This window comes from Desmodus rotundus, chromosome 3 (assembly GCF_022682495.2).
Source record: "Desmodus rotundus isolate HL8 chromosome 3, HLdesRot8A.1, whole genome shotgun sequence".
Classification (NCBI taxonomy): Eukaryota; Metazoa; Chordata; class Mammalia; order Chiroptera; family Phyllostomidae; genus Desmodus; species Desmodus rotundus.
This window is the reverse complement of record NC_071389.1, coordinates 18,951,411-18,979,387: the sequence shown is the minus strand read 5'-3', so window position 1 is coordinate 18,979,387 and position 27,977 is coordinate 18,951,411. Positions and strand designations below refer to the sequence as shown.

Genomic DNA, 27,977 nt, shown 5'->3' with positions numbered 1-27,977 from the left:
AGCGAGGAGGGCAGCTTCCCCTTTTCTGTCCTGCTCCAGGAGCCGGGCTTCTTCCCCGTCAGTGCCTCAGAGGAGGAGACAGCGGCACCATGGCCCCCAGTACAGCCATCCGCCAGACTTGCTGCTGCTTCAACGTCCGCATCGCCACCACTGCCCTGGCCATCTACCATGTGGTGAGTGCGGGGCAGGCCCAGGGAGACCGCACCCGTGTGTGTGTGTGTGTGTGTGTGTGTGTGTGTGTGTGTGTGTGTGTGTGAGAGAGAGAGAGAGAGAGGGCCCCAGATCTGCTGAGCCCCCTCCAACTAGATGGCCACTGCTTACCACCTTTCTGTGGGATCCCGCTTGGGTCTCAGCCTCCTGCTCTGTCCACTGGGGGGAAGGGGACCTGGCTGCAGCCTCCATAGTGGAGCAGAGGTGGAAGTAGGGGTCCTTGTTGCAAGAGAACATAACTCGCATTTTCTCGGAAGCTTAGTTTCTGCCTCTGTAAAATGGGACAAAATAGCAGCTACAAGGTCATCTGGGTACAGACGGGTACAAACCAGGTGGGAAAGCACTTTGGGAGCCAGGAATCGGGAGAAATGGGGGCCGGGATGCTGCCAGGATAGGGGCCAGTCTGCAGGCACAGCTCCAGTTCTTCCCCACTGTGGGGCCAGGCTCACAAGTGGGAATCTCCTTTTGTGCTTCCAATGGAAGGGAGGAGGGAGTCCTCTTAGTGTACAGTTTGGGCGAACCACTGCCTTCTCCCCTCTGGGAAAACTTGAGGCTTTGTGCTAATGAACGGGGGTCGGGGGGAGCTTGCCTGGCCCAGTATCTTGTGGGGCAACCCGAGGGGAACAGGCCCAGTGGTTCCACTTTGGAGGCTGGTGTGTACCTCCTGGATGTGGAGCCTTGGCTCTGGGTGAGTCACAGCTCCCTTCTGCCCCCCGGGGCTACAGGTTGCCCCATCTCAGTGGCTGAAGGTCGGGGTCTCTGTTCCGTCCTTCCAGGCCCCTTGACCCCACCCCACAACTCTAAGCCATACCCAGCTCCCCGAGGCCCAGGCGCCTTCCTCCCAGGGTGACTCATGGGCTGTGGATAACACTTCTCTCGTGAGCCTGGAAGGGCTTCCTCAAAAAGAGCCTAAATCCGCACGCAGTGGAGGCTGCTGTTAGTGCTTAGACCTTGGCTACATCTGCTTCCTGTTGCAGGCTGGGCAGGGGGGGCTGTGGCAAGAGCTCAGCTCTCAGAGGGGGGTTGCTGTTTGGTGCACACAGCCTTGGCGCAGACCCCGTGTGCGAGCCCTGGCCTCACCATTACTAGCTGAGCAGCCTTGGGCTACTTGCTTAACCTCCTTGAACCTGTTTCCTCCTCTAATAAACGGGCATCACAGCCACCTCTGATAGGCTGGCTGAGAGGATCGAGGTTGATATCTACAGACAACATCAGACACAGAGCTGAGTGTCTTCTTATCAGCAATGCGTCAGACGTGGAGCTTGCTGCCAGCACCCGCGGAGTCCAGCTGTCAGGCCCCAGAACGCAGGTTTTGGGAGGAGCTCAGAGGTGCCCTGCCTAGCTTGTGCTAATGCAGGAGTGATTTTGAGAGAAGTGAATGGTACCTTGCCTGTCCCTACACCACATCCTTAGGGTCCCTTCAAGCTCTGAGATTACACAACATTCTTGGAAGGTCAGTGTGGTACGCAGAAGTGGCCCCGTGGGAAGCAGGCCCCTGGATCCTTATGCATGCGCTGCCACTAACTGGCTGTGTGACCTTGGACAAGCGTCTCTCTTGGGCCTCAGTTTTCCTTTATAAAGTGATGGGTGTGTAAGAGGTGTGGACTGAGTTGGAGGTCTCAAACTCCAGGGCCTGCAGGGGCCAGACAGGTCCTGTGAGTGAGGGTAGTAGGCAGCTGGACCCGCGGTGGCCTGGGGAGTCCCTGCTAGGTCCGCTCTGGCAGCCGCTCTCTGTTTCCGCTGATTGTTGCCTTGAGGAACGTGGGCCCTGGCAGCGGCTCTTTGGGTGTTTAGAGAAGCAGGGAACATGGGCTCTGATGTTTCCACGTTGGTGACTGATTTGAGGTAAAAACAAATCCCTGTGCAGGCCGAGCCGAACCCACTTGCGGGCTGCCTGGGCCAGGAGGCCGCCCTGCAAACTGCAGACTCTGTGACTCTCAAGGTTTCCTCTTGGTCATACCATCTAAGGTCCTCATCTGTACATGATGTCAGTGACATGACATACATGACATTAAGTGACATCGGTGCCTGCCCACAGAGCTGGAGAATCCATGGGCGAGTGATCATGGAAGACTTCTTGGAGGTGGTGCCATTGGCAGGGGCATAGAGTTGGGTCATGGGGAGTATGGATGGGGGCGGAATGGGTGTGCAGAGCTGTGGAGGCTGAAGGACAGTGGCTTGTGCAGGGGACACTACACAGACCAACCTGGAGGTTTCAGGCGGGGAGCAGGAGATGGGAGGGGCTTGGAGTGACAAGCGAAAGAGCCTGGACCTCCGCTGTTGAGGATTCCTGGTTGTGGGGACCGAACTGTGTGTTGTAAAATGTTTAGCAGCATCCGTGGCCACTCCCCACAAGATGATGGTAGCTCCCTCCAGTTGTGATAACAGAATATTTCTAGACATTGCCTGATGCCCCCTGGGAGCAAAATCACTCTCAGCTGAGAAGTGCTCTCTAACGTGAGTGATGGGGAGCCGCGGGATGTCCTAGAGGAGAAGGCAGGAGAGGCAGGGAGAAGCCCGGAAGCCATGCAGCTGGCCCAGGCAGTCCTGTCAGGGTTGGGCTCCTCAGCTGATTCCAGAGGGGGCTCCTCCTCCTGCCCCCTCTATGACAGGCCTCTGCTCCTTCCCAGAAAGGGAAAGGGCTGGGGGCTTTCCTGTGGCCCAGAAGTTGGGTGGCAGGTGGACTGCCAGGGTCCCGAACATCTGGATGGAAAAAGAGAAGCCACCCTCCAGATGTGTTGATCACCAGCTTCATCTGCAGCCCGTCAAGGTTGGCAGCCCTGCATGTTGAGAGCTATTTGTGGACTTGGTCCCTCTGGGGAGGGGTTAAATCGGGCCCTTGGTGTCTTGGGACAGCTCAGACGTTATGGAGTCTTCAGGAGCCTGATTGCTGGGGGACCCTCCAGTGTCAGTGGCTGGAGGGCCTACCTCCGGATTTTGCTGGGTTTGCGTAGAGGGCTCCCTGGGTTGCAGATGGTTTCAGACCCAAACTTCCACAGGTAGAGGAGTCAGCTTTCTTAAAGTGAACACATTGGTCCTGACTTGTCTGGCTGCCAATAGCATGTCCTTAAGTTGATGGCAGGGCGTGGGGACCCCTGGAAAACCCCCCTTGCCCAGAAATATCTTCCTCCCTGGCCTCTCTTCTCCAAGGCACCTTGAATTCCGTTAGAAGTGCTTTGCCTGACGAAAAGCTTACGCTGCAGTGACTTGGGCTGTGGAGCAGCAGGGCGTGGGTGAGGAGGGAGGATGAGGCGCCGGCTCTGGCTGTGCCTGGGTTATCGGGTTGTGAGCTCTAATTGCTTTCTCCTTTTCTCTGTTCTCCGCATCTGGTGCCATGCCCACCACTACTTTTTAAAATAAACTTTTTATTTTGGAATGGTTTTGAATTTACAGAGCAATGTTGAACAGAGCACGGAGTCCCTGCAGACCCCACACCAGGTTTTCCGTATCGCTAATGTCTTACATTAATAAGGTGCACTTGTCACAGCTGATGAGTTGATGCCATACACTGTCACTCACAAAGTCCACACTTCGTTCAGTGTCTCTCGGCTCTCCCCTAGTGCCCTTTTTCTGCGTCAGAGCCCCATCTGGGCTCCCACACTACCTTTAGTCCTTGGGTTCCTCTTGGCTGAGACAGTTTCCCAGATTTTCTTGGTTTTGGTGACCTTGACAGTGTTGAGGGGCGCAGGTGGTACATCTTGTCGAACATTCCTCAAAAGGACTGACTGGTCTGAGAGTTTTCGCGTGGCTGGACTCGAGTCTAGTATTTTGGGGGTGGGCTACCGCAGAGGTCAAGTGCCATTCTCAATGCGTCAAATCGCTGTTGCCGTTGGCCTTGATGGCCTGGCTTCTGCACTCACTGTGAAGGTCCTGCCCCCCCCCCCCCACCACGTTCGGTCGTCTTTGGAAGGAAGTCACTGTGCACAGTTCCCACCTGAGGGATGGGGAGGTGCGCTTCCCCTCCTTGAGGGCGGAGTAGCTACATAAAGTATTTCACTTCACAGGAGGTTCGTCTGTTCTCCTCATTTATTATAGCGATAAATGACTGATTTATATTTTTATCAGCAAGAACTCATGGATATTTATTTCATACTTTGGGTTCTAATCCAATGCTATTTTATTTATGTGGTTGCTCAAGTGTGCTGCTTTTCAAATTGAAAAAAAGAAAAAGTGAAGCAACCTCTTTATTTAAAGGAATCTCTAGTGAGTGCAGACGCGTTCTCAAACATGCCTTCCTTTTCTGTGCTCAGCCCCAGGCTGGGCCAGGGCTGACTCACTCGTGGCCTGTGCCCTCCTGGGGTTCTAGTCGGTCCAGGAACAACTGCGATGATGGCTTTGATGGATGACAGAGCTGCTGGGTATGGGGGCACGGATGAGGGATCTTAGCCTATCCCCTGGTGGAGGCTGGGGATGTAGGAAAGGCTTCTTGGAGGAGGCCTGAGTGCTACAGATAAGCAGGATTTTGCCTGGTATATTGGGGAAGAAAGGGCCTGTGCAAAGGCTCAGAGGAGGGGAGACCAGGTGAGGATTTGGAAGCCCTGAGCAGTTTATAAAGCTGGCTTGGGGGAGGGGTGGCTGTGAGGTGTGGCAGGAGAAGCTGGGGAGGTCAGTGGGGGTGGGACTGGACCAAGTCCCTTGCTTTTTCAGGCTTCATAGCTGAAATGAAGGACCTCTGCTTGGCCCGATTCCTGTGTTTTACAGATGAGAGAACAGTGGTCCAGGAGGGTCCCTGACTTGCTCCACGTTGCACAGGGGGTTTGAGCAGGGCCTTGCTCCAGGCCGCCAGTGCTGGTGCACAGGTGTGTGGATTCGCTAGTGAATGAACAAACAAATTCTTTACCTGACCCACAGGCCAGGGGTGGTCCAAGTATTTGGAGGCCCTTTGTTTCTTCTTTATGGTCCAGCTCACAGGAAGCTTCCTTCTCCAGGAAGTCCCCCTCCTGATTTGCCATCTTTAGAATTCCAGAGGCTGCTCTCTCTGCTCCACTCTGGGATAGAGAAGATCACAGACTTTTCTCCATCACTTACTCTTGATGTGACCTTGAGCAGGCAGCCGCCTTTGTGGTCTGGGCCTCAGTTTCCTCATCCATTAAATGGGCTAGTGGTTCCTGTCTCAAGGGTAACTGTTTCAGGGTATTTGGCTGATGTGGCCCCACTGGAGGGGGTTGTTGGGCAGCTGGCAGGCAAGGGCCTGGAGTAAGCCATGAGAGAAGACCACGGAGGCCACTCCTTGCTTCAGTTCTCAGCTGTTCGGGACCTTAAAATAGGTCCCAACTGTCAGATGGGAAAAGCCCCGGATGAGAATCTGTTAGATTCTTTGTCTTCATGCCCAATGCCCCCGTGTGGTACAGAGAAGCTTTCACGCCTGGTGCCCCCGTGTGGGGCAGAGAGGCGTGGCTCTGTGCTGCTGCTGAGGGCCTGGGCCCTTCCTGGAGTGGTGGGGAGGCTGGCGGGGGTACCGTGGGCATCTCTGCCTCTACCCAGCTCCATGGCTGTGAGAACTGGGTTGTGCCCCTCATCTCTGGGGCGTGCATCCCATCCTCTAGCTTATAAAACACTGGAGGCCCATTAGATCAGTGGACCCACTGGGCTCACAGGGAAAGGCACGCAAGGCCTTCGGTGGGCACAGGTGATGCAGCACTAGATTTGTGGGCTGGGCGATGATGGCCAGTCACTTGTGGGAGGTGAGCCAGGGTGGGCCAGACCCTAGGCTGGGCCTCATCCTCTCCCCCACTTCCTGGTTTTCAGGACCAAAGCAAGGGAACGAGGAAGCTTCTGGGAACGAGAGGTGGTTGGTGGTCCTGGTCATCGGGGGTCCCCTTAGTTGGAGAGAGTCACTGTTGTCAGTGGGCCATAGCTGGGGGAGGCACCAGCCTGGGAGAGGGTGCTCCCTGGTGCCCGGGCTGGGGCCCCACTCAGGCTGGCCCAGGGCTGGAGGGCAGGGCCCGCATAGTCTAGAGTTTCTGTCACCACCCTGTCCCAAGCTCCCAGGAAGTGAGGCTCTTATTTTCAGCCCAGAGCAGTGGTCTGGAACTAGAACTTTGCTCTGAGGTCATTATGAGGCCTGTGTTAGTCTCCCAGGGGACTCAACCCTGTCGGGGGGGAAAGAGGAGGGCACAGAGCGCCTAATGAGGCGTGAAGCTGGCCAAGGAGACGTGCTCAGTGAGGCTGCTGGCTCCCTGCCCCTCTAGCCCTCGGCCCTGCTGCAGGGCCTGAGCCTCCCTTCCAGCCTCAGTTTTCTCCCCTGTCAAATGCGGCCAATGACCACGACCTGCAGGGTCATTCGGAGACTCCAAAGAAACCGGGTGGGAGACACACCTGGCACCTAGTGAGTGCCCCACAAGTGGCAGCTGCCACCAGAGCCCCCACTTCACAGAGGAGGAAACTGGGGATCAGAGAGGCCAGGCTCTTCTGCTGCTTGAGACTGTGGTTGGGGAGGTGGGTGCGGGGGGAAGGGTGTCAGCTGTGATATCCGGGAGCCTTGTCCTACTCATTTTTTCTTTAAACTTTTTTATTCAAGTGTAGTTGACATGCATATTACATTGGCTTCAGGCATTCAACACAGTGATGCCACATTTATACACCTTATAACGTGATCACCACGACAGGTCTAGTAACCATCTGTCTGCCCGTGCACACCATTCCCGCATTATATTCCTGACTATATTCCCCGTGCCCTGCGTGGCATCCCTGTGGCTGACTTACTTTATCACTGGAAGTTTGCACCTCTTCCTCGGGGAGCCTTGTTCTTATTAACACGGACCTCCCACGGAAAGACGCAGTCTCAATTTCATCTGCAAAATGGGGAAAATGGGGCTGAGAACAGCACCCACCTCACAAGGCCGAGGGGAGGGTGCCATGATGTGTGTGTGTCTGCGTTCAGAGGAGGACCTGGCCTTTCCTAAATGCCCGGAGGTAATTTAATACTATCAAGGTGGAGGGGGGCGTGTTTGCTCTGAATGTAAACAGGGAAGTAATGGTTCACAGGGATAGTTTTCAGGGTGCAGGCTGCTTCCCAAATACTCAGGAAGTGGAGGAGGAGGGGGCTTAGGCCAAGCCTGAAGGCCAAATCTGAATCTGCACCCCCAAATGGCTGCCCTGCTCTTCACCCCCAAGAGTGGCAGAGGCCCCTGAAATTGATTGGGCAGGAACTTGACCCTCAGCACCCCTTCCTTGCCATCCTGTCTTCTTTCATAGGGGTGGGTCTGGAAGGTCAGAGGGCAAAGGGCTTGTGTGCCTGGGCAGGGGCAGGGGCTCTGAGGATGGCCCTGGGCCAGAGCCACTGCTCTCTGCCCAGTGCTCCTGTCCTGGCGGCTTCCTTGCTGCAGGGTGAGCGTCACCTAAACTGCGTTCTCTGTGGTCTCCTGGCCTTTGCACGAGCTGTCCTTTCTGCTGGGAGTGCTCTTCTCCTGTCCCTTCCAGCCCCAGACTCACCACCTTGGTAAAACCACATGCCCCCCAGCATCTCCCGCACCCTTCCACCAGCCCAGCCGCACAGCACCTACTACTCACTCCCTGGGGGCCCATTGTGTGCCTGGCACGTGGGTCACGCCAACTCACACTTCCCCAAGAGAAACTTCTTACAGTTGCCTGAATGCATCTCATCTACCTTTGCTCTTGCTCCTGCCATTCCCTCTGCCTGGACATCCTTCCCACTGGCCTTTGGGAGAAATCTTTAAGACTAACCACTGTTTGGAAGCTGAAGCCCGCACTCCTGGACCCGAGCTCCCGGCACCTACCCCTGAACCAGGGCAGCTCCCTCCACCCCCTGCCCACCCTCCACAGCTGCACCAGTGGTACGCTCGCGGTCTGGAGGTTCCTCCAGGGTTTGGCTGGCCTGCTCCATTCTGTGACCCCCAAGGCCTGACACAGAGTAGGGACCAGCCAGTCTCTATTCCATTTTACTCTTGTAACCCTTTTATTGGTGTGTAATTGACCTATTGTATGTACACATCTGGATGAACTCTGACAGAGTAAGCACACCCGGGCAAGCTCCATCCTGATTAAGAAATAGGACAGGACCAGCACCCAGAGGCGTCCAGTGCCACCTCCCCACCCCTGTCACTACCCTGCCCCCACCGACTTCTCCCAACCTCTGTGGTTCTAGCGCTACAGAGGGATGAGGTCACACAGCACATGTGCTTTCATGCCGGCTCCTTCCTCCCAACGTCGTGACTGTGAGCCTCCCCCCTGCTGCTGGGTGCAGGCAGCTCATCCCCCTGCCTCCCACCCGAACTTGTTTCATGAATCTGTAACAATGTATTTGCCTGCTCTGCTGGGGAGGGAATGTTGGGTTGTTTGCAGCTCGGGGCAGTTCTGAACGGAGCAGCCACTACCACCCGGACCTGTGGTTTGGTTTCCACACACAAGCGCTCCTGCTGCTCACTCAGTCCATCTTTCTGAATCTTCATTTTTGGGAGCGGCATATGTCTCCTCCCTTACTCTTCACAGCCGTCCTACTAGTGTGGGTGGGTTCTGCTCTCTGTTTTACAGATGAGGCAACTGAGGCACAGAGAAGTGCAGTGGCCAGGAAGAGGGGACAGGGATGAGAGGACAGTAGAGCAGCAGCCTCCAGAGAGAAGCCGGGCTCTGGGGCAGGTGCGGGCACCTGGCTGGGGTTGCAGCTGAGCCCAGGCTCTGCAAAGGGGGGGGCATTGTGATGGTATCTGAGCTGCTGGGGATGTGACTGCAGAGATAGTGCTGCTGGGGAATGGCCCCCACCCGGTTGCCCCCTGATAAGCTACAACAGGAAGTATGGGGTGAGGGTGGGGGAGGGGAGCTTCCTCTTGGCACTGACGCATCTCCTTCTCTTCTCCTTCCAGAGAACTTGCGGGAGGGGGCCGGGCAGGGGGAGGTCGCGTGGGCAGGGAAAACAAAGTAAGCCTGGGAGGCTGAGAGGAATGAGCTTCAGGATGAGGTTGCTAATAATAATGACGATGGCCTAAGTGTGCGGGTGCCCTTCAGCCCCTAGTCCCTTTGAGGGGGAGGCCAGGGTGAAGAGGAAGAGGGGACAGGCGAGGACGTGCCCTTGGGACCGTTCTGCAGCCTGCATTATCCGTAGTGGGAGGGCTGAGGACAAGCCCAGGCCTGATTCCTTGTGCTACCTCTGCAACGTCACGTACAGGCCCCCCTCTCCTCGTAGGAAATCCTGATCTCACAGACTTGTTAGGAGGAGGCAGTGAAGTTCACAGACAGGAATGTGCTCTCGCACCGCTGGCACATAGTAGGTGCTCACTGAGGGTTGTATTTTCTGTAATCTCAGAGGGTGGGTCTCTGCCTACTTCTGAAAGGCTGGGTCCTGAGCCCCCAGGAGGGAACTGGTATTTGCACCCCGGAGTCTAGGGTCCTGGGGTCACACTGGTCTTCATCACGACCATCACATCCCGGAGTCCCCACCAGCAGCATCAACAGCAAGGCTGTGTGATGTCTGCAGGTACTTGCCACTTCCAAGTGTGCGCACCAAGGTTACTACCGACGCAGCCACATCCACTGTCACCTCTGTGATCACCACGCACTGTCACCACCACGCCAAACCCAGTGACACACAAGCCGGTCCCCTCCTCCTGGCACGGTCACTGCTGTCGGCCTCACCTGACCCACACCTCTCCCCCAACATTCAGCCGTATTCAGTAGTGTCTGGTTTCCCTCCCGCCCTGATTTTCCTCACCCCCTACAAGTCTCGCCCCCTTTGTTTCAGCTCAAGCTGTTGGGTCCTCCTCAGAGCTGCCAGGAGCACAAGGAGCAAGTTCCCTGGCGCCTTGGCCGCTTGCCCCAACGCTCCGTTTAGGGAAGTTGGGCTTGTTATTGAGAAAGAAGGAACGGGGGTGGGGTGGGGTGGGAGTGGGAACAGAAACCAGGGAGAAGCAGAAAAATGAGGTAAAAAGGGGAATGGAGAGTGGGGGTAGTGGGGAGGGCGGCTGGGCATGGCCGGCGCTGACACAGTCACACAGCCTGAGCCCTGCCCCCACCTCAGGAAGAGTGAGGCTGGTTTGGCTCTGCAGCAGTCTTGCGGTGTGACCTTGGGCTCCTTACTACCTCTGTCTGAGCCTCGTTTCCCCACTGCTAACATCCCCTCTCTGCCGCATTGCCACCCTGGTCCCCAGGGTCTGCACAGCCAGGCCTCAGGCCTTTGCACATGCTGTTCCCTCTTCCTGCAATGCTTCTCTCTCGGCTTGGCTGGAAAACTTCTCTCTATCCTTCAAAGCGGTGCTCCAGCTTCTCACATTTATCAAATTCTCCCTGAGTCTTCCAGACAGCGGTGATCGCTCCTTCATCAGGGACACTGAGCCCCCTGACTGTTCCCTGTCATGGCTCTGCACACACTGGTCACCCATCAGGTGCCCCCCTGGGGACTTCAACACCTGCAGGCCAGGGGCAGTGCCTTATCCAGCCAGGGCCCGGCGGCGGTGTAGGCTCAGAGATAACTTACTGGGTGGACAAACGAGGGAAAGAATGAACACCCACAGATTAATGGACATTGCCCGGCAGTGCCAGGTTATGGAGTGCCTGCTGTGTGCCTGGCTCTGCGCCAGCTGCCGTTCGACCTGAGAACAACCTTACGAAGCAGGTCAGGTTATTCCCCCATCTCCCAGACAGGCAGATTGAGGCTCAGAGAGGTTAGTGGCTCGCTCAAGGGCATAGAACTTGGCTTTGGCCCAGGACCATCTGACTCCGGCACCCCAGCTCAACCACGTGATGTTACCATGTAGGATCAAGGAATTAGAGAGAGGACACTACACGGGAGGAACAGCTGGGCAAGGGATTGCCGTCTGCCTGGGCTTTTCAGGACGAGAGAAGCCCTGTTCCAGGAGGGTATGGGCCACAGCCCAGCCAGGCCCTCTGAGCTCAGGGCGAGGGCAGTGCTGTGTCCAGGTGGAAACTGAGTGGGGGGGTGGGGTGGAGGGAGATGAGGGGAAATGAGAGCCTGGGAAACCTGGACTCCTGGGGATTCCAGGCCTCTCCCAGCATGTGCTGTAGGTAGGCCAGGTGCTTTTCCAGAACTGCAGATGACTCTTGGTTCTGGATCTGGGGGAGTGGCGAGGGCTGCGTGATGAGCAGGAGGCAGCTCCCGGCTGGGGGCCTGGGAGGGACGTGCCACAGTTTGCAATATTTCCACTCACCCGACTCTCCTGTGTTCAGTCTTCTCAGTGGCCCTGGGTACAGATGGGGTGACTTTGCTCATTGGCTGGAGTGGGAAACTGAGGCCAGGGAGGAGCCAGGACCTGGCTGTGGTAGGACAGCAGTGAGGCAGGCCATGGGGAGGTGCTGCAGGCAGCTGCTGCAGCCTGAGCTCTGAGAGTCCAGGGCTGGGTGGGCAGACAGTTGGTGGGACCAGGGGCTGGGCCCCAGAGCAGCCACTTGGCCCTGAGTGGAGCCCTGGACCCTGGGAACACAGGCACCAGGGTTCAAGTGCCAGCGGAGCCACATGACACAGACAGGAGCAAGTGAGTCCTCCCCTCTAAGTCTCCACGTCCTCCTCTGTAACACCGGGAAAACGGTGCCTTTCTTGCAGGGTTGGGGAATTTGTGAGGCAAACCTGTGAGTACAGATCTGAGCACACAGTAGGTGCTCAGTAAATGTTAGTTTCTCTGCTATCCGTCTCCTAGGGAGCTGAGTTGCCTACCTTCCTCCTGGACTGGGGATTGGTGTCTTTGCTGAAGGTTAGGGGACAGGGAGGGTATGAGTCTTGTTCTGTGACCTTGGGGCTGGTTCCTGCCGTCCTTGAGCCTCAGGGTTTTTGTCTGGTGCAGGGGGTGGAATCAGCTCCCTCTCCCTGCAGGACTGTGGAGAAGGTGAAATGGGTGCTAAGGGGGAGCCTGTTTTTAAACACAGATGGTTTTCACAAAAGTAGAAATACCAGTGCTTGCTGCTGCTGCTTACACCAGCTGTAGGAGGGAGAGGAGACTTCAGAGGGAAGAGGAGGTAGGCGTCCATCTCTGACTCTGCTGAGGCACTGGCATGGGAGTGGGGCCGGGCGCAGGGCGCAGGCAGAGCCAGGGCGCTGGGAGATGCTGGGAGGACAGGGGAGAGGGGGTGAGAGTCAGATCTGGGGCCCTTCAGCCTGGGTTTGAATCCCGGCCCTTCAGATCATAAGCTGGGAGGCCTTGGACCTCTCTGAGCCTCGCTTTCCTCATCTTTGAAACGGGGGTGGGGGAATTAGGAGTAGTCTCTTCACTGGGCTGTGGGAGCCCCATGGGGTGGTGAGGGTGGTGTGCCTGGCCCAGGTGGGTCCGGCTGTACGAGTGTGCCTCCCCTCCCCTCCCCTTGCTGGGGTCACAGGACATTCAGGCGGGGTGGTGGGAGGCTACGGCAGATTACAGGCATGGTGGCAGGGGTGTGAGAGATGCTTAGGGTCAGAACTGAGAAACTGGGGGAGGCAGGGAGGTTTGGGAGATAGCAGTGGTCTCCAAAGTGGGGTGATGCTCCCGGTGACCATTGGGGTCTCAGGATGACAATATTAGAATTTGTAAATGTTTCAATTACATTCTTTACTAGTTCCTGAAGGTTTTATGTGTACGTTTCACGATATTTGTGATAAACCAGGATAGTGGCATGTGCATATCATTTAGAAGTAAAGAAACAAAGAGGAGTATGTTCAAAAGGTTCGCTGATAGAGGTGTGTGATCAAAATATCTGAGTGTTCTGGGGTCAGGGCTACCAGGGGCCTTGTGGCGTTGGGAGGCAGGGTGTATGGGGGGGCAGCACTGGGAGACTTGGACTTCAGTCCCACTCTGCCTCAGTTTGCTCTGTGTTCTTGGGCGAGCCACCTAACCCCTCTCAGTTCGTAACACAAGAGGAGGGAGCTTATAAACTCATGCACAAAGTCCCTTTACAGCAACTGGAGTTTGGGATTGTCCGATTCTGAGCTCCGTTCCAGATCTCAAATAATCCCGGATTCTTGGCCCTGCAAAAGTCTTTTTGCGCCACACCTGGACTGGAGAGCGGTGTCTTCCGTGGAAAGTTAGGGGCCTTTCTAAGCCCAGCTGCGACTCATCTGCGCTCTGCCTGCACACTCCCAGGGATGGGGAGCTCACCGTCTCTCGGGGCCTCCTGTTCTGTCCTGGACTCAGCTGTCGTCTGCCTCCTTCTCTCTGTCCCTTGTTGAAAGGGAAACTGGGAGGAGAGCGGCTGAGGAAGCAGCTTTTGTGTCTCAGGGCTGTTTCTTGCGGCTGCCAGCCACAGGCCTCACACCGCATCTGCCTTTCCGCTCTGGGCTGCTCTCTACCTTCCTGGGAGAAACAAAGTCTGTTTGGTGACCCAGGTGGAGGGGGCAGCCAGAGCAGGCTCACCGTCAGCCCCCTGGCACCCTGCTCCCGGTACTGCCTGACCAGCCCTTGTAAACTCGCACCAGCCAAAAGCAGATTACGTTTGCTGAGCACCTATTGCCTGGGCCCAAGCTCGGGTCTTTGCAATTCATCCCTTAACTAAATCCAGTGATGGCCGTTTTCCAGACGAGAACACTGAGAGGCGAAGTGACTTTGCCCAAGGTCATGTGGTGACCTGCATTCAAGCCCATGTCTGACTCTGGCGCCCAGCTCTTGATCACTCTTCTGTGTGGTCCCTTTCCGCCCCAGTGAACAGGATATAGCACGGCAGGAAGACCGACTAAGACCTGCGTCTGAGCTAAAAAAACTCACAGTCAGCAAGGGGGAAACAGATGGTGGGTATCGGGTTGCCTCTCCGTTGAGCATGAGTTACCAGGGCAGGGCTGCCTAGCAGCCAGTGTGAATGTAGGCCGTATTAATAGAGGTAGGGCACCTACCAGCAGGGAGCAGATTGTCTTATTCTCAGTGTCGATGGATGGTGCCCAGAGAATTGTGTGTGCGGTGGGGGAAGGGCAGACCAGCTGCAAGGACCCGAACGCACAGGACATGATGAGTTCCCCGTGCCCGGAGGCATTTAAATAGCATGGCTCAGGTCCCTGCAGTGGAGAGCGGAGGGCCTGGGCAAGATGACCTCCAAGGTCCTTTTAAACTGTAGTTTTGTGGCTGGACTTGAGCAGTTGCTGGGGCCACCCCAACACCCATGCCCGTTAGGGTTGCCCCTTTTCCATTATTCTCAGCAGGGGTCCCCTGCGGGGATGGGGTTCATGTATCTGTCCATCCATTTATTCATCAAATAAAACAGCGAGAGCAGCGAACAAGAGAGATGCAGGAACCTACAGTCCAGTGGGGATAATTGTAATAATAATAGGAAGCATAGACTCAGTGCTCACGATCTGCCAGGCACTGCAGGTGAATTATAGCCCATCTGGTCCCACTCCAGTCCTCAGAGGCAGGTATTGTTATCCTGCCTGGGGGATACTGCAGATGGGGACACTGAGGGGCCACGAGAGGCAGGTTTTGGAAGGCACCCCGGGGCACACACGGGCCTGGTGCACCCAGGCCTGCGTTGATGACTCCGTGAGCTTGAAGCTCGCTGATGCTCAGGTGCTGTGACTGAGACCCCATGACGCCCCCACCTCCTCTTAAGGCTGACCTTCAGTAGCCCCCCGTTATGCTCGAATGAGAACATGGTTCCAAGGGCTCAACTGGGATGTTCCCATTTACTCGTAATAACCTCCTAGGGTAACTTGTCCTCATTTTACAGAGGGGAAGCTGAGACACAGAGAGGTCAGGTAACTCTCCCAAACTCACACAGCTGGGGAGAGAAAGAACCATGGTCATGAGCTTGTACAGGCCACACTTTCATCCAGGATGCCCGACTGGCCTGCCTTTCCATGTCCTCCAGGACCCTGCTCACAGGCCCCTGAGCGTACACCCTGGAGGAGGGGGCGCTTGTGGGGGAGCAGTGCGGACCCCGGCTCACTGAGGCTCTGTTTTGCCCCCAGATCATGAGTGTCTTGCTGTTCATCGAGCACTCCGTGGAGGTGGCCCACGGCAAAGCCTCTTGCAGGTTCTCCCAGGCAGGCTACCTCAGGATCGGTAGGTCCAAGGGCCAGGGAGGGGAGGGGGGCAGGGGGCCCTGGCTGGGGGTGGGCCGCCTGGGGTTTGAGGCCCTGCCACTGCCTCTCTTTGAGCCTCAGATCTCCCAGCTCCACCTGTCCCGACCCGGGTCCCGAGGTTGGGAGCAAAGAGGATGGTGCTTGGAAAGAACATGGCAGGACTCTCCTGCTTATACCCGTTGACAGCTGCCCATCACCCTAGAAGAAAAGCACGAAATCCAGCCCCTGCTGACCTGCCTGGCCACAGCGATCACTTGAACATCCCTCCAGGCCCCCCCTCCCCGATTATCCACACCCCGGCTGCACTGACCCACCTTGTTGCAGGCCCCTGCCTGACCGCCTTGCCCCCCCAGCTCTCGGGCTACCTCCCCAGACTTCTAGACTTATCCTGGTTAAAGCAGACCCCCGCCTGCCCCTCCCCCCACCCCAGCTGGGACCCTTTGTTACACTCTCTTGTTCACCCAAAATGTTCTGTTTGCATCTTTGTAGTTTCTGTCTCAACAAAAGGACAGGGCTCTCTTGTCACTGGCACGGCCCCCACACCAGTGGTTCCCAAAGTGTGGTCCTTGGAGCCCGGCGGGGTTCCTGGGGCACCTCTGGTCCCTCATGACGTTCTCTTGCCTTTCAGCTGACTTGGTCTCCAGCTTCCTGCTCATCGCCATGCTCTTCGTCATCAGTGTGAGCCTGCTGATGGGTGTGGTCAAGGTGAGGGCCCTGCTGGGGGAGGGGGAGGGGAGCCAGGACTTGGGGAGCCCCAGCTGCCCTCCTGCCCCCCTCCTAGTCACATCTGCTAGGTGGGGGAATTGGCAGCTGAGCCATTTGGCAGCTGAGCGGGAGGTGGGTGTTTTGGGGAGACCATCCTGTACCCTAGACATTATCACTGGTGACCCACATCCTTTCATACTACAAACAGAGGCAGGGGATTTTGATAGAGAAAAGGGGAAGAGCCACTCTGAGGAGTGAGGAGAGGGAGAATGCGGTGGGTTTTGAAATCCTGGAGAGGAGCCAAAGCACAGGGGAGAGCGTGGACGCCTGCAGCTCGGTTCTATCCACTGGGAGGATGAGAGAGGCAGGCTGTGGCTCAGCCTCCTGCAAAGAGGAACCATCTGTCCCTTGGCCCCAGGGGGCAGGAAGCCAGGGCTGAAGCAGGGCCCTTCCTGGGCAGACAGTGGCCTGGCGCCCTCAGGGCCAGGAGACGAGTCAATGATTCCACGCTTGTTTGGAATGTTTCCACTTTGCATGAAATGTCACCATCACCCCTGGCTAATGCCATTCTCCCAGCCCTGCACCCCAGAGATGGATTCCACCTTGTCCAGGGTGGCTCCCAGGTGCTTCTGCAGAAACGTAAGCGGCCCAGCTAGAAAAGTGGATCAGGCCATCCCTGGGGGCTCTGAGGCTCGGTCTGGGGTGTTTGGGCCACCTCCTGAGTGATTTTAGACGACCACGTGAGAAACCATGAAAGCACCGTTTCTGTGATCTTATCTCCAGCTGTGGGTTCCTATGCAGTCACACTGGTCACTTGCTTTCAGTTGTAGGAGAGGGACCCCAGCCCCAGCCTTTCCGGTGCCCTTGCCATGACCCATTACTTGCACGGAGGAGCATCTGACTGTTTCGGTCCCGCAGGCTTTTCCCCACCTCAGGGCCTTTGCTCGTGCTGCATGTCTGCCTCCAGTACCCTCCTGCTTTTCCTCCTGCTTCTTTCCAGATCCACTCTGTGTCCCCACCTCCAGGAAGTCCTCTCTGATCCCTTCTCATCTGCAAAATGGCCCATCCTGGTTGAGTTCTTGAGAGGGAACTGAGCTTCTCAGGCAGCTCAGCCTGCTCCTAGAGCCCGTGGAGCAGTCACCCTGGAGATGGGGACTGTTCTTGTCTCTCCCAGGACATGAGGCTCCTTGCACTCAGGGCCTGGGTCTTGCCTTCCTCCACCCCAGAGCCTCACTCAGAGGAAGGCACGTGGATCCGTGTGGGTTAGGAGACCCTGGGAGGGAAGGGAGCTATTGGTGGGTGGGCTCACAGGGATGCCAGGCTGCATGGGGGAGTGTGCAAGGGACGCCCTGATGGTACCGGGCCTGCCTTTCAGAACCGGGAGAAGTACCTGCTGCCCTTCATGTCCCTGCAAATCATGGACTACCTGCTGTGCCTGTTCACCTTGCTGGGCTCCTACGTGGAGCTGCCGGCCTACCTCAAGTTTGCCTCCCGGAGTCGGGCTGTGAGTACCCACCCAGCCCAGGGCGGTGGGGGCGGGGCTCAAGCAGGGATGGGGAGCTGCCCAAGGGCCCTTCCTAGTTGCTGAACTTCATCAAGTCTCTGAGTCCCTCCAAAGCACCCCCGAGTTCCTTCCTCTGTCAGCTGGATCTGTGACCCCATCTGCTCAATATGCCCTGGTGGCACTGCCTGAGGAAAGGGTGTAGGGTGCTCACACCCGGCAAATGCCGGCTGCGGCGAATCCTCAGCAGGAGAAATGGGAACATGCCCCTTTCAGCCCCCAGCCCTGCTTCATCCCTGCTTTGTAACCAAGTTCTAGAGGAAGATGAAGATGAGTAAAGCCACCTGAGTGCCAACAGTGGGGTGCCCATGATGGCTGGCGCCCATCGCTGATGTGGCTCCCCAAAGCTGCTGTCCTTGAAAAGGCTGGGGCGCTGTGCTGTGGAAGGGCCCCTGGTAGCCAGTCAGGACCCTGGTTCCAGTCCCAGGTCTTCCACCGGCCCCTGGTGTGAACATCTGTGCAACGGGCATCCATTTCTTTCCAGGGACAGTGGACTAGGGGCCACTGGTTCTCTCTAGCCAAGACCGTGTCTCAAGCTGAGCCCCCCCCCCCCATTTGCCGGCCCCACGGTACCAGGGCCTCTGCTTGGGGCTTAATTGCTTGTCTGTCTTCCTCTTCGTCTTTGTCCTCCAAAGCACCCCTCCAAGGTCCCACTGATGACCCTGCAGCTGCTGGACTTCTGCCTGAGCATCCTGACCCTCTGCAGCTCCTATATGGAAGTGCCAACTTATCTCAACTTCAAGTCCATGAACCACATGGTGAGTCTGGGCCAGGGGTCCATGCCCGTCACTGGCTGTGTGGCCTTGAGCAAGGTGTTTCCCCTCTCTGTACTTCAGTGCTTACACCGGGCTGGGCTCCTTAGAAGTAGAGCTTGGGAGAAGGATATTTATATAAATGATTTATTGAGGGCAAATGCTTAGGAAAACCTTGAAAAAAGTGAGGGAAACAGGTTAGACATGGGGAAGAAGCCAAGCAGACCTGCGGCTTTAGGGGGAGCCCTGCAGTGCGAACTGTACACAGAAATAATACTTATTTTTCATTATTGTCTAGCCAATTCTCCCCAAACATAGCAACTTCAAACAATAAACAACTGTTATTTCACACAGCTTTTTGGGGGTCAGGAATTTGGGAGTGGCTTTGCTGGGCTGTTCAAACTCAGGGTCTCTCATGAGGTCACACCTGCGATGGAGGTGGGGCTGCCAACCCCCAGGGCATGGCTGGGTCTGGAGGATCCACCCCCTGGAGGATCCATGGCTCCCTCACATGGCTGTCTGCTCGTTGCCTCAATTCTGCTCCCTGTGCACCTTCAATAAGGCTGCTTGAGCACCCTCATGTCATGGCTGCTGGCTTCCCTGAGTGAGCATCTGAGAGGCAGAGCGAGGAGAAAATGGCTGTGTCTCAGACGTCACACTCACCTCTGCCACCTTCTATTCTTTGTGAGAAGTGAGTCTCTAGGTCTGGCTCACATTCTAGGGAGGGGAATGAGCTCTATGTTGAAGGGAAGAGTATCAAAAGTTGTGTCACATATTTGCAAATGCCGTAGAGGCTGTCCCACTGTGAGCAGTGACCGGCATCCCTTAGTCGCTGCTTGTGAGCTGTCCTTAGGGGAGGGGGCGTTTTCCCAGGTACTTCCTGATTGGGTGGTTCAATCAGCCAAGACTATACTTCTGGGTGATGGGGGCACCGCCCAGTGAGGGCCATCTGGGTGGCCAACCGCTGCATCTGCTTCCCTTGGTCTCCTCCCCTGTCATATGGGGCTGGAGGTAAGTAGCACCTGCCTCCCAGGGCCCTTGCAGGATCAGCCAAGACAATGGCTAGGCTGCAACAGGTTCCTGCTAGGTATGTGTAGAGCAGGCTCGTCATCCCTCCACCACGGTCAAAGGCTCTGACGTGGCCCCCAAATCTGTTGCAGAACTACATCCCCAGCCAGGAGGGAATGGCTTATAACCAGTTCATCAAGATGATGATCATCTTCTCCATCGCCTTTATCACAGTCCTCATCCTGAAGGTGAGTGGCCCCCACTCCGTGGCTCCGGGAGGGGTGGTGGGGCTGTGTGGCCCCAGGCCCTCCCTGCTGGATGTTTTGGAGGCAGGGAGGCGGGTCTCCTGCTGCCACCCTCCCTGCCCCTGGCCCCTTACTCCAGCCCTCCCCACACCACCTCCTCAGAGCTGGGATCCTCAGGGACCCCCATTTGGAGGAAGTGGGTCTGCAAAGACCACTTGCATTCAGGTGTCAGGGACTCAACGTGAAGCCCAGAGAGGCTCTGATCCAGGGAAGAATCCAGGGACTGTTCTGTCTGGAATTAGACTCAGAAAGACCTGCGCTTGAATCCCAGCTTTCCCCTTACTAGCTGTGTGATCACTTTTCAAGTCACTTCTCGCTGGGCCTCAGGTTTCCTCTGTGAAAGAGACATAATGTCTTGCTTTGCCTGCGTCACAGTTTTATGTGATTCAGGCACCAAAATGTATGGGTCCTGAGGTCATAGTACTAGAGGTTTGGTGATGAGAAGGAGGGAGGGAAATGGTTTTATTCTTCTCTGGGGTGGTCACACCTAGAAGGTAGAGTCCAGCTTCAGGTCCCAGTTCTTAGGGAGATGGTGACGGACTGGGGTGAGTTAAGAGCAGCACAAACAGGAGGATGAAGAGGCAAGAAAATTCGGCTATCTGAGGGAGTCTAGGAAACTGGGGCAATTCCTCTTGGGAAAGAGGTGACCCAAGGGGGATATGATCGCTGTCTCCACATGCTCAAAGGACTCTCATGGGGATGCTAGAGGCCACAACTGGCACTTGTGGCCTGAAGCCACAGGGAGGCTGATGCTGACTTCACAGAAGAAAGGGCTTCTAAAAGGTGTTCTGTGAAAGTAACATTGGCTCATGATAGAAATTTAGAAATGACAGAGGAGCAGAAAGAAGACAATCAGAGCCCCCATCCACCACCACTCAGAGACCGGCACTCCGGGATACCTGGCTGCCTTTCCTCCCAGGCTTTGTTCTTTAATTTTATTTATTGATTTTAGAGAGAGAGGAAGAAGGAGAGAGAGAGAGACATCAGTTTGTTGTTCCACATATTTATGCATTCATTGCATTCTTGTATGTGCCCTGACCAGGAATCAAACCCACAGCCTTGGTGCATTGGGACAATGCTGTAACCAGCGGAGCTACCCGGCCAGGGCCTCCTCCCAGTCTTTTACATGGGTGGGTGTAAGCAGACGTCACTGTCTCCCTTCATCGCAGGCCCTGATCAGTCTCTGGCCTCACCTAATGCCAACCTGGAAGCAGAACTTCACTCCTCTTAAGCTTTCCTCAAAGTACAAGTGCATTAGAGATGTGCAGTGAGCACTTTTCTGAGGGCTTGGGGGAAACCAGTGTGGGGGTTTACGTCACACACTCGCCTAGAGAACAACTTCCCAAACCCCACCACGCAACCCGTCTCCCCGCCCTTCTCCTTGGACGGGGGTGGGGTGGTTCTCTCTGGGCCCCTCACTCTGCCTCACTGGCCACTCTCCACCTGCTTGACTTTCCCCTGGCCCTTCCCACTTCATTCTTTTAAACTTCATTGTATGTCTGTTTGCCCTCTTCTGAGTGCCCATTAAGAGACTCCATAAAACAAGAGACCTTCCAGGTGCCAGGACCTGCTTTTCTTCCTTAGGGGGCAGTTCCCTGAGCGTGGCCCTAGGACCTCACTCATCACTGTGGCAATTGTCTCCCCAACCCTTATATCAGCTGCTGAGAGAAAGCAGTTGCTTACAGTACTTCACAGATATGTACATCTGTACATATATATTTTTTTGTATTACAAACATGGGATATTACTGCATATACTGTTTTGTAATCTGCTTTTAAAAACAACATAGCATAAGCAATTTTCAGGAAAACCTTTCCCACCCTGACAGGTGCGGCTCAGTTGGCTGGGCGTCGTCCCACAAAGTGAAAGGTCACTGCTCTGGTCCCGTCGGGGCGCATGCCTGGGGTGTGGGTTCAGATTCAGAAGGCAGCTGGTTGATGTTTCTCTCTCATATCAAAGTTTCTCTCCTCTCTTTCTCACTCCCTTCCCCTCTCTCTAAAAATAAATAAAAACCTTAAAAAAGGAAAGAAAACCTTTCCCACCGTGAGCTCTGTGTCAAGTTGAGCAAGGCCACCTCAGGAGGCAGCGAGCTCCCAGTCCCCAGGGGTGGACAAGCGGGGTCTGCAGGACTGTTGGCAGGGGGGATTGAGGGGGGCTCAAAAACCTCCAAAAAGCCCCTTTGTGCACTGCATCTGCGGCGTAGTAAAGAGGGAAATACCTGGAGTAGTGAGGACAGGCGGGTGAAACACCCCTCAACCAGAATAGGGGGCTGAGTGGCAGCAGCGGGATGCTGCCTTCTGGGGTGAGCTAGGGCTCCCCAGGAAGTGCTCAGCATCTGCCTCAGGTCTGCTGGGACAGTGAGGAACAGGGTCAGCCATGCACAGCCTGGCCTGGGTCTTTTCCAGGTCTACATGTTCAAGTGCGTGTGGAGGTGCTACAGACTCATCAAGCACATGAACTCGGCCGAGGAGAAGAGCAGCTCCAAGATTCTGGAGAAGGTGAGCCTGGCGGCGGGGGGAGGGGAGCCAGCGTTAGCTCTGTCACTCACTCTGTCGTTTGGGGGAGGTCTCTGTCCCTTGCTGTGCCTCAGTGACTCTACTTGTAAGATGAGGTTTAGACAGAAGAAATGTGAAGATCCCGTCCAGCTCTTAGAGTCTAGGGGTCTTTCATTTATGCACACATTCAACATTTTCAGCTTCTTATAAGGGTTGGCTTCATATCCAACCCTGGGGGTACAGAGAAAACTAAGATGCCACTCCATTCTGGGGGAGTGGATAGTCCAGAGTGAATCTAGACCCAGAAATTCAATTACAACTCAGTGTAACACACAGGGGCAATGGGAGCACAGAGGAGGCAGCTGGTCTCACCTGGGTTGTCAGGGAAGCCTTCCTGGAGGAGGTAACATTTGACCAAGTCAATTGGTACCAGTTAGCTGGGCAAAGGGCAGGGGCTTTCCTGGCAGGGGGGTGAGGTGCACCTAGAAACAGCTGATTGGAGAAGTGATAGGAAAAGGGCAGCTGGTTTCAATTACTTGTGGCTCACTTTTCTCATCTGTAAAATGGGGATTGTATTAGTCAAGACGTTTTTGGTCACAGGTGGCAGAAACCCAACTGAAGCTGACTTAAGTTAAAAAGGGGAATTTATTAGTTCACAGAGCCTGGAAGTCGAATATATGTGTGGACACCCCAATGCGATATCATCCTCTCCAGCCCTTGACCCTACTTCCCTCAGCACTGGCTCCATTTTCAGGCAGCCCTTTCTGCGTGGTGGCAGAAATCGCTGCCAAAATCCCTGGCTGACCTCCCATCCTCTCAGCAACCCCAGCAGAAAGGAAGTCCCAGGAGCACATCTGATTGGACTGGGTTGGGTCACAAGCCTGTCCTCAACCCAATGACCATAGATAGCCAGGGGGATGAAATTCTCCTTGGAGGGGCCCCACCCAGGTCACATGTCCACCCCCTGGATCTGAGGGTTGGGACCAGTTCCTCGGACAGCAGGCGGACGCGGACTTCCTCCCAGGGAAAATGCTGTGCCGTTCGTTATCAAACCCCGGGTTTGATACCAAATGGGTGGAGGCAAGTCTGGTCACTGCAGGGGCAGAAGATGCGCCCGTCTGGTGTGTGTGGTGCCCAGACATACTGAGTACGCCAGGTGTGCTGGCCACCGTCATCCTGTCAGCAGAGGTGTGGTTCCTTCTGACCAGTCCTCAGCTCTCATCTCTGTCCCTCCCAGGTGGTCCTGCCGTCCTATGAGGAAGCTGTGTCTCTGCCACCCAAGACTCCGGAAGGGAGCTCAGAGCCTCCCCCATACTCGGAGGTGTGACAGCGCCAGGCCCCAGCCTGCTGGGAGAGGCGGAGCTGCCTCGCAATCCGCTTCTTCGCGACTTCGGGACAATCTGCTTGTGTACCCCTCGCTGGCCTGCTTTTCCCACGGGGCCTGGGAGATGCTCACAATCGGGGCAACGCTGTAGGCTGAATGACTCTTAAGGATTCAGTCCAACAACACTTGGCTTATTTTGATCAGCTCTGGCGTTCGTTCCAACAATTGGTCATTCTAAATTCATTGCGTTATAATTTTCAGCGTGACCAGTTTAACCAAGTGGCTGACAGATTTAAGAAAAATACACTTGTCAGTTCAGTAAAGTAATTTGGCCAAACTGCAGCAGTCCATCGCACCGGTTTGTAAACAGCCGTCGGTCCGCACAGCACTTTAGTGAAGTAGTCATCAGTTGTCCTCCGCACCAGACCCACATGTTCAGGTTCTTCCGATAAGTAATGATCGAGTTGGCTAACCCAGTCGATTTAGAATAGGGCTTAAATTCGATAATTAAAAAAAAGTCGGATTATCCCCAAACCATACACTTCAATCCAATACAATAACTGGCTGCCCGCTCTGATCGCTTCAGTAGTTCCAAGTGGCTGAGTAACTGTTAATTCAAATGAAAACTCAGACCGTTGCCAAGCCATCGTTCAACAGCTAGTCCAGGAAATGACAGTAGTTTTAATCATCAAACTGTCCCTACGGACACATACGGTTTTGCTAAGAGGTGTCACCGTCAGCACGTGGTTGCAACAGTCACATGTGGTCAGAGCGGTCACATAGCAGTGGACTCCGTGAAATGGGCCGCCTCAACCACGGTCATCTCTGGCAATGAGCCGTCAGTCCATTCCACAGCCCAGTCTGCCCTTCGCCGGTTTGGTTGTAAGTGACCCGGGTCTGCCTGATGCTTGTGGTCAAGCAGAAATTCAGCCCTGAAATCAGGCGAATCCATTTGTTGAACTAAATCCACATATTAGTTCAGTCAAAACAGGCAAACCCTTTGTGGGTGCAGACCTTGCCACGGGGGCTGGTGTTGGAGCTGCTGGGAAAGGTTTGGGCCCACATCCCCGCCCCCCTTTTCGCTTGCTTCCCGGACGGCTGGGGTTCCTGAGGGAGCTGACCCAAAGGTGGAGGTAGGGCCCCAGAAGAGGGCTTTCTGGGGCCTTTTGTGGGGTACAGAGGGGGAGGTCTGTGCAAGAGGCTCCCCGCCCATACTCGCTCACAAAATTGCTTTGTGCGTGACGGGGAAGAAGTTTCAATAAAGCAGCGACATGCTTCTCTCGGGCTGATGTGGTCCCTCAAATATGGAGTAAGCGGGGCCCTATTACTGCCAACACACACTCATGAACACACACACACACACACACACACCTGTTTATTCACTCTAGAGACTCACAGGGGCTCACACGCCCAGCTGGGGAGGGTCATGACCTGGCACTGTTTCTGATTACAGATCCTAGATCACATAAGTACCATGATGTCTCCCACATAAGGTGTGAGCTCCACTCCCCCGGAGGGGACCCACCTGGCCGCCGGTGCTGTGCTGGGCACTAGGGGTGCTCGTGATGGGTCAGACTTGCCTCCAGTTATCCAAAGGCTAGGGTCAGCAAGGACAGATCTGTAACTAATTATAGCAGTTTGAGGAACAGGGCAAGTCTGAGGGACCCCAGACAGCCTGAGAAGTCTTCTTGGAGGAAGTTTCAGCAAGCTGAGTCTGAGGGACGAGTGGGCAGCAGGAAGCAAAGTGGGGAAGGATGTTCTAGGCAAAAACCGCAGGCCATGGGAGGCCTCTGTGGGTGTGGGGGAGGGGAGCTGGGGCAGCTCAGTTTGGCTGCAAGTGGGGAGGGGTGGGCGAGGAGCTGGTGAGGTCCTGGGCCCTGGATCGAGAACAACCTTTGCTCACCTTAGGGGTCTTTGGCTGCAAGCCCACCTTGGCTAACTTTGGCCAAGGGGCATCTACAGGAAGGAGATGGCTGCAAGTGAACCTTAGTGAGCCAAGTTTATTTAAAAAACAAAAAAGGGGTGACGGTGCTTCTTGGTTTACACAGATGGAAAGTCCACGACTTCCAGCCTTAGGTGTGGTTGGACCTAGGAACCAAATTCTCCAGCAATCTTTTCCTTTCTTGCTTTTTTCCTCCCAGGCTGAGCAGCTGCCGGCCTGCCTGAGAGTGGAGTCAGCAGACAGCCTGAGGCAGCTTGAGATGGGCTCCATCACTGGTACCCAAAGGGACCTAATGGAGCCTTGAGTGTCTCACGCAGGAGTGTAGGCCTCTCCTGGGACAGGGAGAGTCTTTGAAGGGTTTTGGGCAGGGGAGTTATAGGGTCAGGTTTGGGGTTGGGCTTTAGGAAGGAAGAGACCAGATGCAGGGGCCCATATGACCAGCTGGTGAAGGGAAGGGAACTGGGTGGGTCTGAGAGGGGTTGTCAGTCTTCTGGCTTGTCAGCTCTTCTTGGGGACAGCAGGTTTCTTCATGGATTTCATCTGCTCTTCATCATATCCCCAACTGATAAAGCGAGGCTGTGACAGAGATGAACAGCAAGCTCCCTTCTACGCATGAGGGCATTGAGACCCAGAGACACCAAGTGACTTTCCTGAGGCCACACAGCAGTCAGGGATGAAACAACAAATGACTTTGTTTTTCCTACTCCAAGTGGAGGCTGTTAGGAGGGGCTCGGGTACCAGCCTGTGTGAGCTCTTGTCTCTTGTGCAGGTCCATATGAAGAACTGCCCCCGCCCCGCAATCCCCATCAAATGGGGACTAAGGGCAAATGTTACCAGAGGAGGGGATTGGCCTTGTCTTTAGCCATGTATCCTCATCAGGAGGACACCAAGGGGCCATGGCTGAGTGACCCAAGGAATAGCTGAGGCCATGCCTCACCCCCATTCCTGGCCTGGAGCCAAGAAATAGGCTGAGCTGTGTAGTGGGATTGTGCCCTGTGGCCAGGCAGCTGGGAGGGGCCAGCCCAAGGAGCAGGAAATAGCTGGGTTTGGGGAAGTCGCGTGGCGCGGCCAAGCCAAGCCAGCTCGCGATCCGCTGGGCATCTCTCACCACGGCCCCGTCAATGCCCTGTTTGAAGCACACACAGGGGTCCTTTGACAAGGCCAGGCTAGGACCCACTGAGAGGGACTGTTGGAGCTAGAAGCCCTGAAAGGAGATGGCCCCAGGACGGAGGGGACTGCATAGGATGGGCAGGTGAGGGCCGCCTGGATGGGCTGTCTCTTGGGGAGAAGGAAAGCCTGCAAAAGCAAGCCCAGGTTGCCAAGCAGAAGCACCTCAGTCGTCAGGGCTGTGACAGTAGCAGGAATGGCCCCATAACTGAGTGGACTCTTCAGCATGTCATCCCCATGACCGTCCCACTGGCCCCACACAGCAGGTGCCATGTGACGACTATTCCTCACCCTGATGCCTCACAGGCTCAGGTGTGCAAGCCACTTGCCCAACGTCGTAATTGGTTGAAGGGCAGAGCTGGGATTTGACTCCACCTGGCCTGACCAGAACCTGAGCTTGTCCCTCTGGTCCTTCCTGCCCCATGCCATCCTCAAAGGTGAGCAGGGTGACAGCCTGATTTTAGAACCTTGACACGCCCCTTGAAGGCAGGGCTGAGGCACAGTCATCGTCGTGCCTCAGGTCTGTTGTGGGCACAGGGCCCAGATAGAAGACTGACAGGGAGGTGGCCCAGGGGACAAACGGGGGGACATGAATCAGCCAGTGGTCGTGGGGCTGGGTAGACGCAAGAGGCATTCAGGAAGCCAGACCTGCAGGGCCTGGGCATAGAAGTGAGGAAGAGGGAGGTCAGGCTGGTGCCCAGGTTTGGAGAGCGCTTGGGATGGTGGTGTCTAGCTCTGAGCTAGGGACACAGGACGGGGAACAAAAGAAGATATGTGGAGCTTTGTTTACATTTGAGCCACCTCAGGGGACACATGACAGCTGGGGCTCTGGCGGCAGCTGTGTCTGTAGACTGGAGTTCAGGAGACTGAGGAAGGAGGCGGGGATAGGAGTGCCACTGGTGGACACATGAGTGTGATGTCACCAAGGTTCCTGGGGGTGTTGTTAACGCATCAGCCGGACACCTCCAGGTGCTGGCATACCCTCAGATGAAAGCAGGTGCCTGCTCGCCCTGTCCAGCCCCTGGCTTCCAGCCTGCCTGACCACTGGTAGGGCCTGGGACTGAGCAGCACGTGTGAGGTGTGACGAACCACGTAAGAGACCTCATGCACAGGGACTGTGGCCCGAAGGAGCCCTGTCTGGGACGGGCAGCCCGGGGACCCAGCCACAGCCTGAGCGGCGGGGTGTGCATCCGCTTTGCAGAAACCTTGCCCTGTGCTTATGAGCAAGTTCTCTGCTTTGTGGGGTTTCTGCCGACTGCTGGGGAGACCAGAGATTTCTATCCAATCAGGCACCCTGGGCACGTCTCCAGTTTGCAATGAAATAATTTTAAGTGTCAAGACAAGCACTTCCCAGCTTAAAGGAAGTTGGGGAGGACCCACCCTTGGGCCCACCTGGGGTTTCTGGGTGGCATCTAAGAAGCAGCTGCTGCCTGTCTCTGTGGCTGCGGACCCCTGCCACTACCTGCCCAGATGGGCTCTCTGGCAGCCAGGGCTTGCTCTCTGCCTCTCTCCTGGGACTCGGGAAGGAAGCCTGTCTAATTAGCCACCAAGAGTGTCTGACAGG

General features: G+C 55.8%; 1 protein-coding gene across 1 annotated transcript; it reads left to right on the top strand.

Moving 5' to 3' along the window:
• LAPTM5 (lysosomal protein transmembrane 5) lies at positions 1–24,593 on the top strand. Its single transcript, XM_024554479.3, has 8 exons — positions 1–173; positions 15,041–15,134; positions 15,783–15,859; positions 17,235–17,363; positions 18,056–18,178; positions 19,333–19,428; positions 21,891–21,983; positions 23,218–24,593. Exons 1-8 carry the CDS (start codon positions 90–92, stop codon positions 23,305–23,307), a joined length of 786 nt encoding a protein of 261 aa, XP_024410247.1. The 5' UTR covers positions 1–89; the 3' UTR covers positions 23,308–24,593.
• The last annotated feature ends 3,384 nt before the right edge of the window (positions 24,594–27,977 follow it).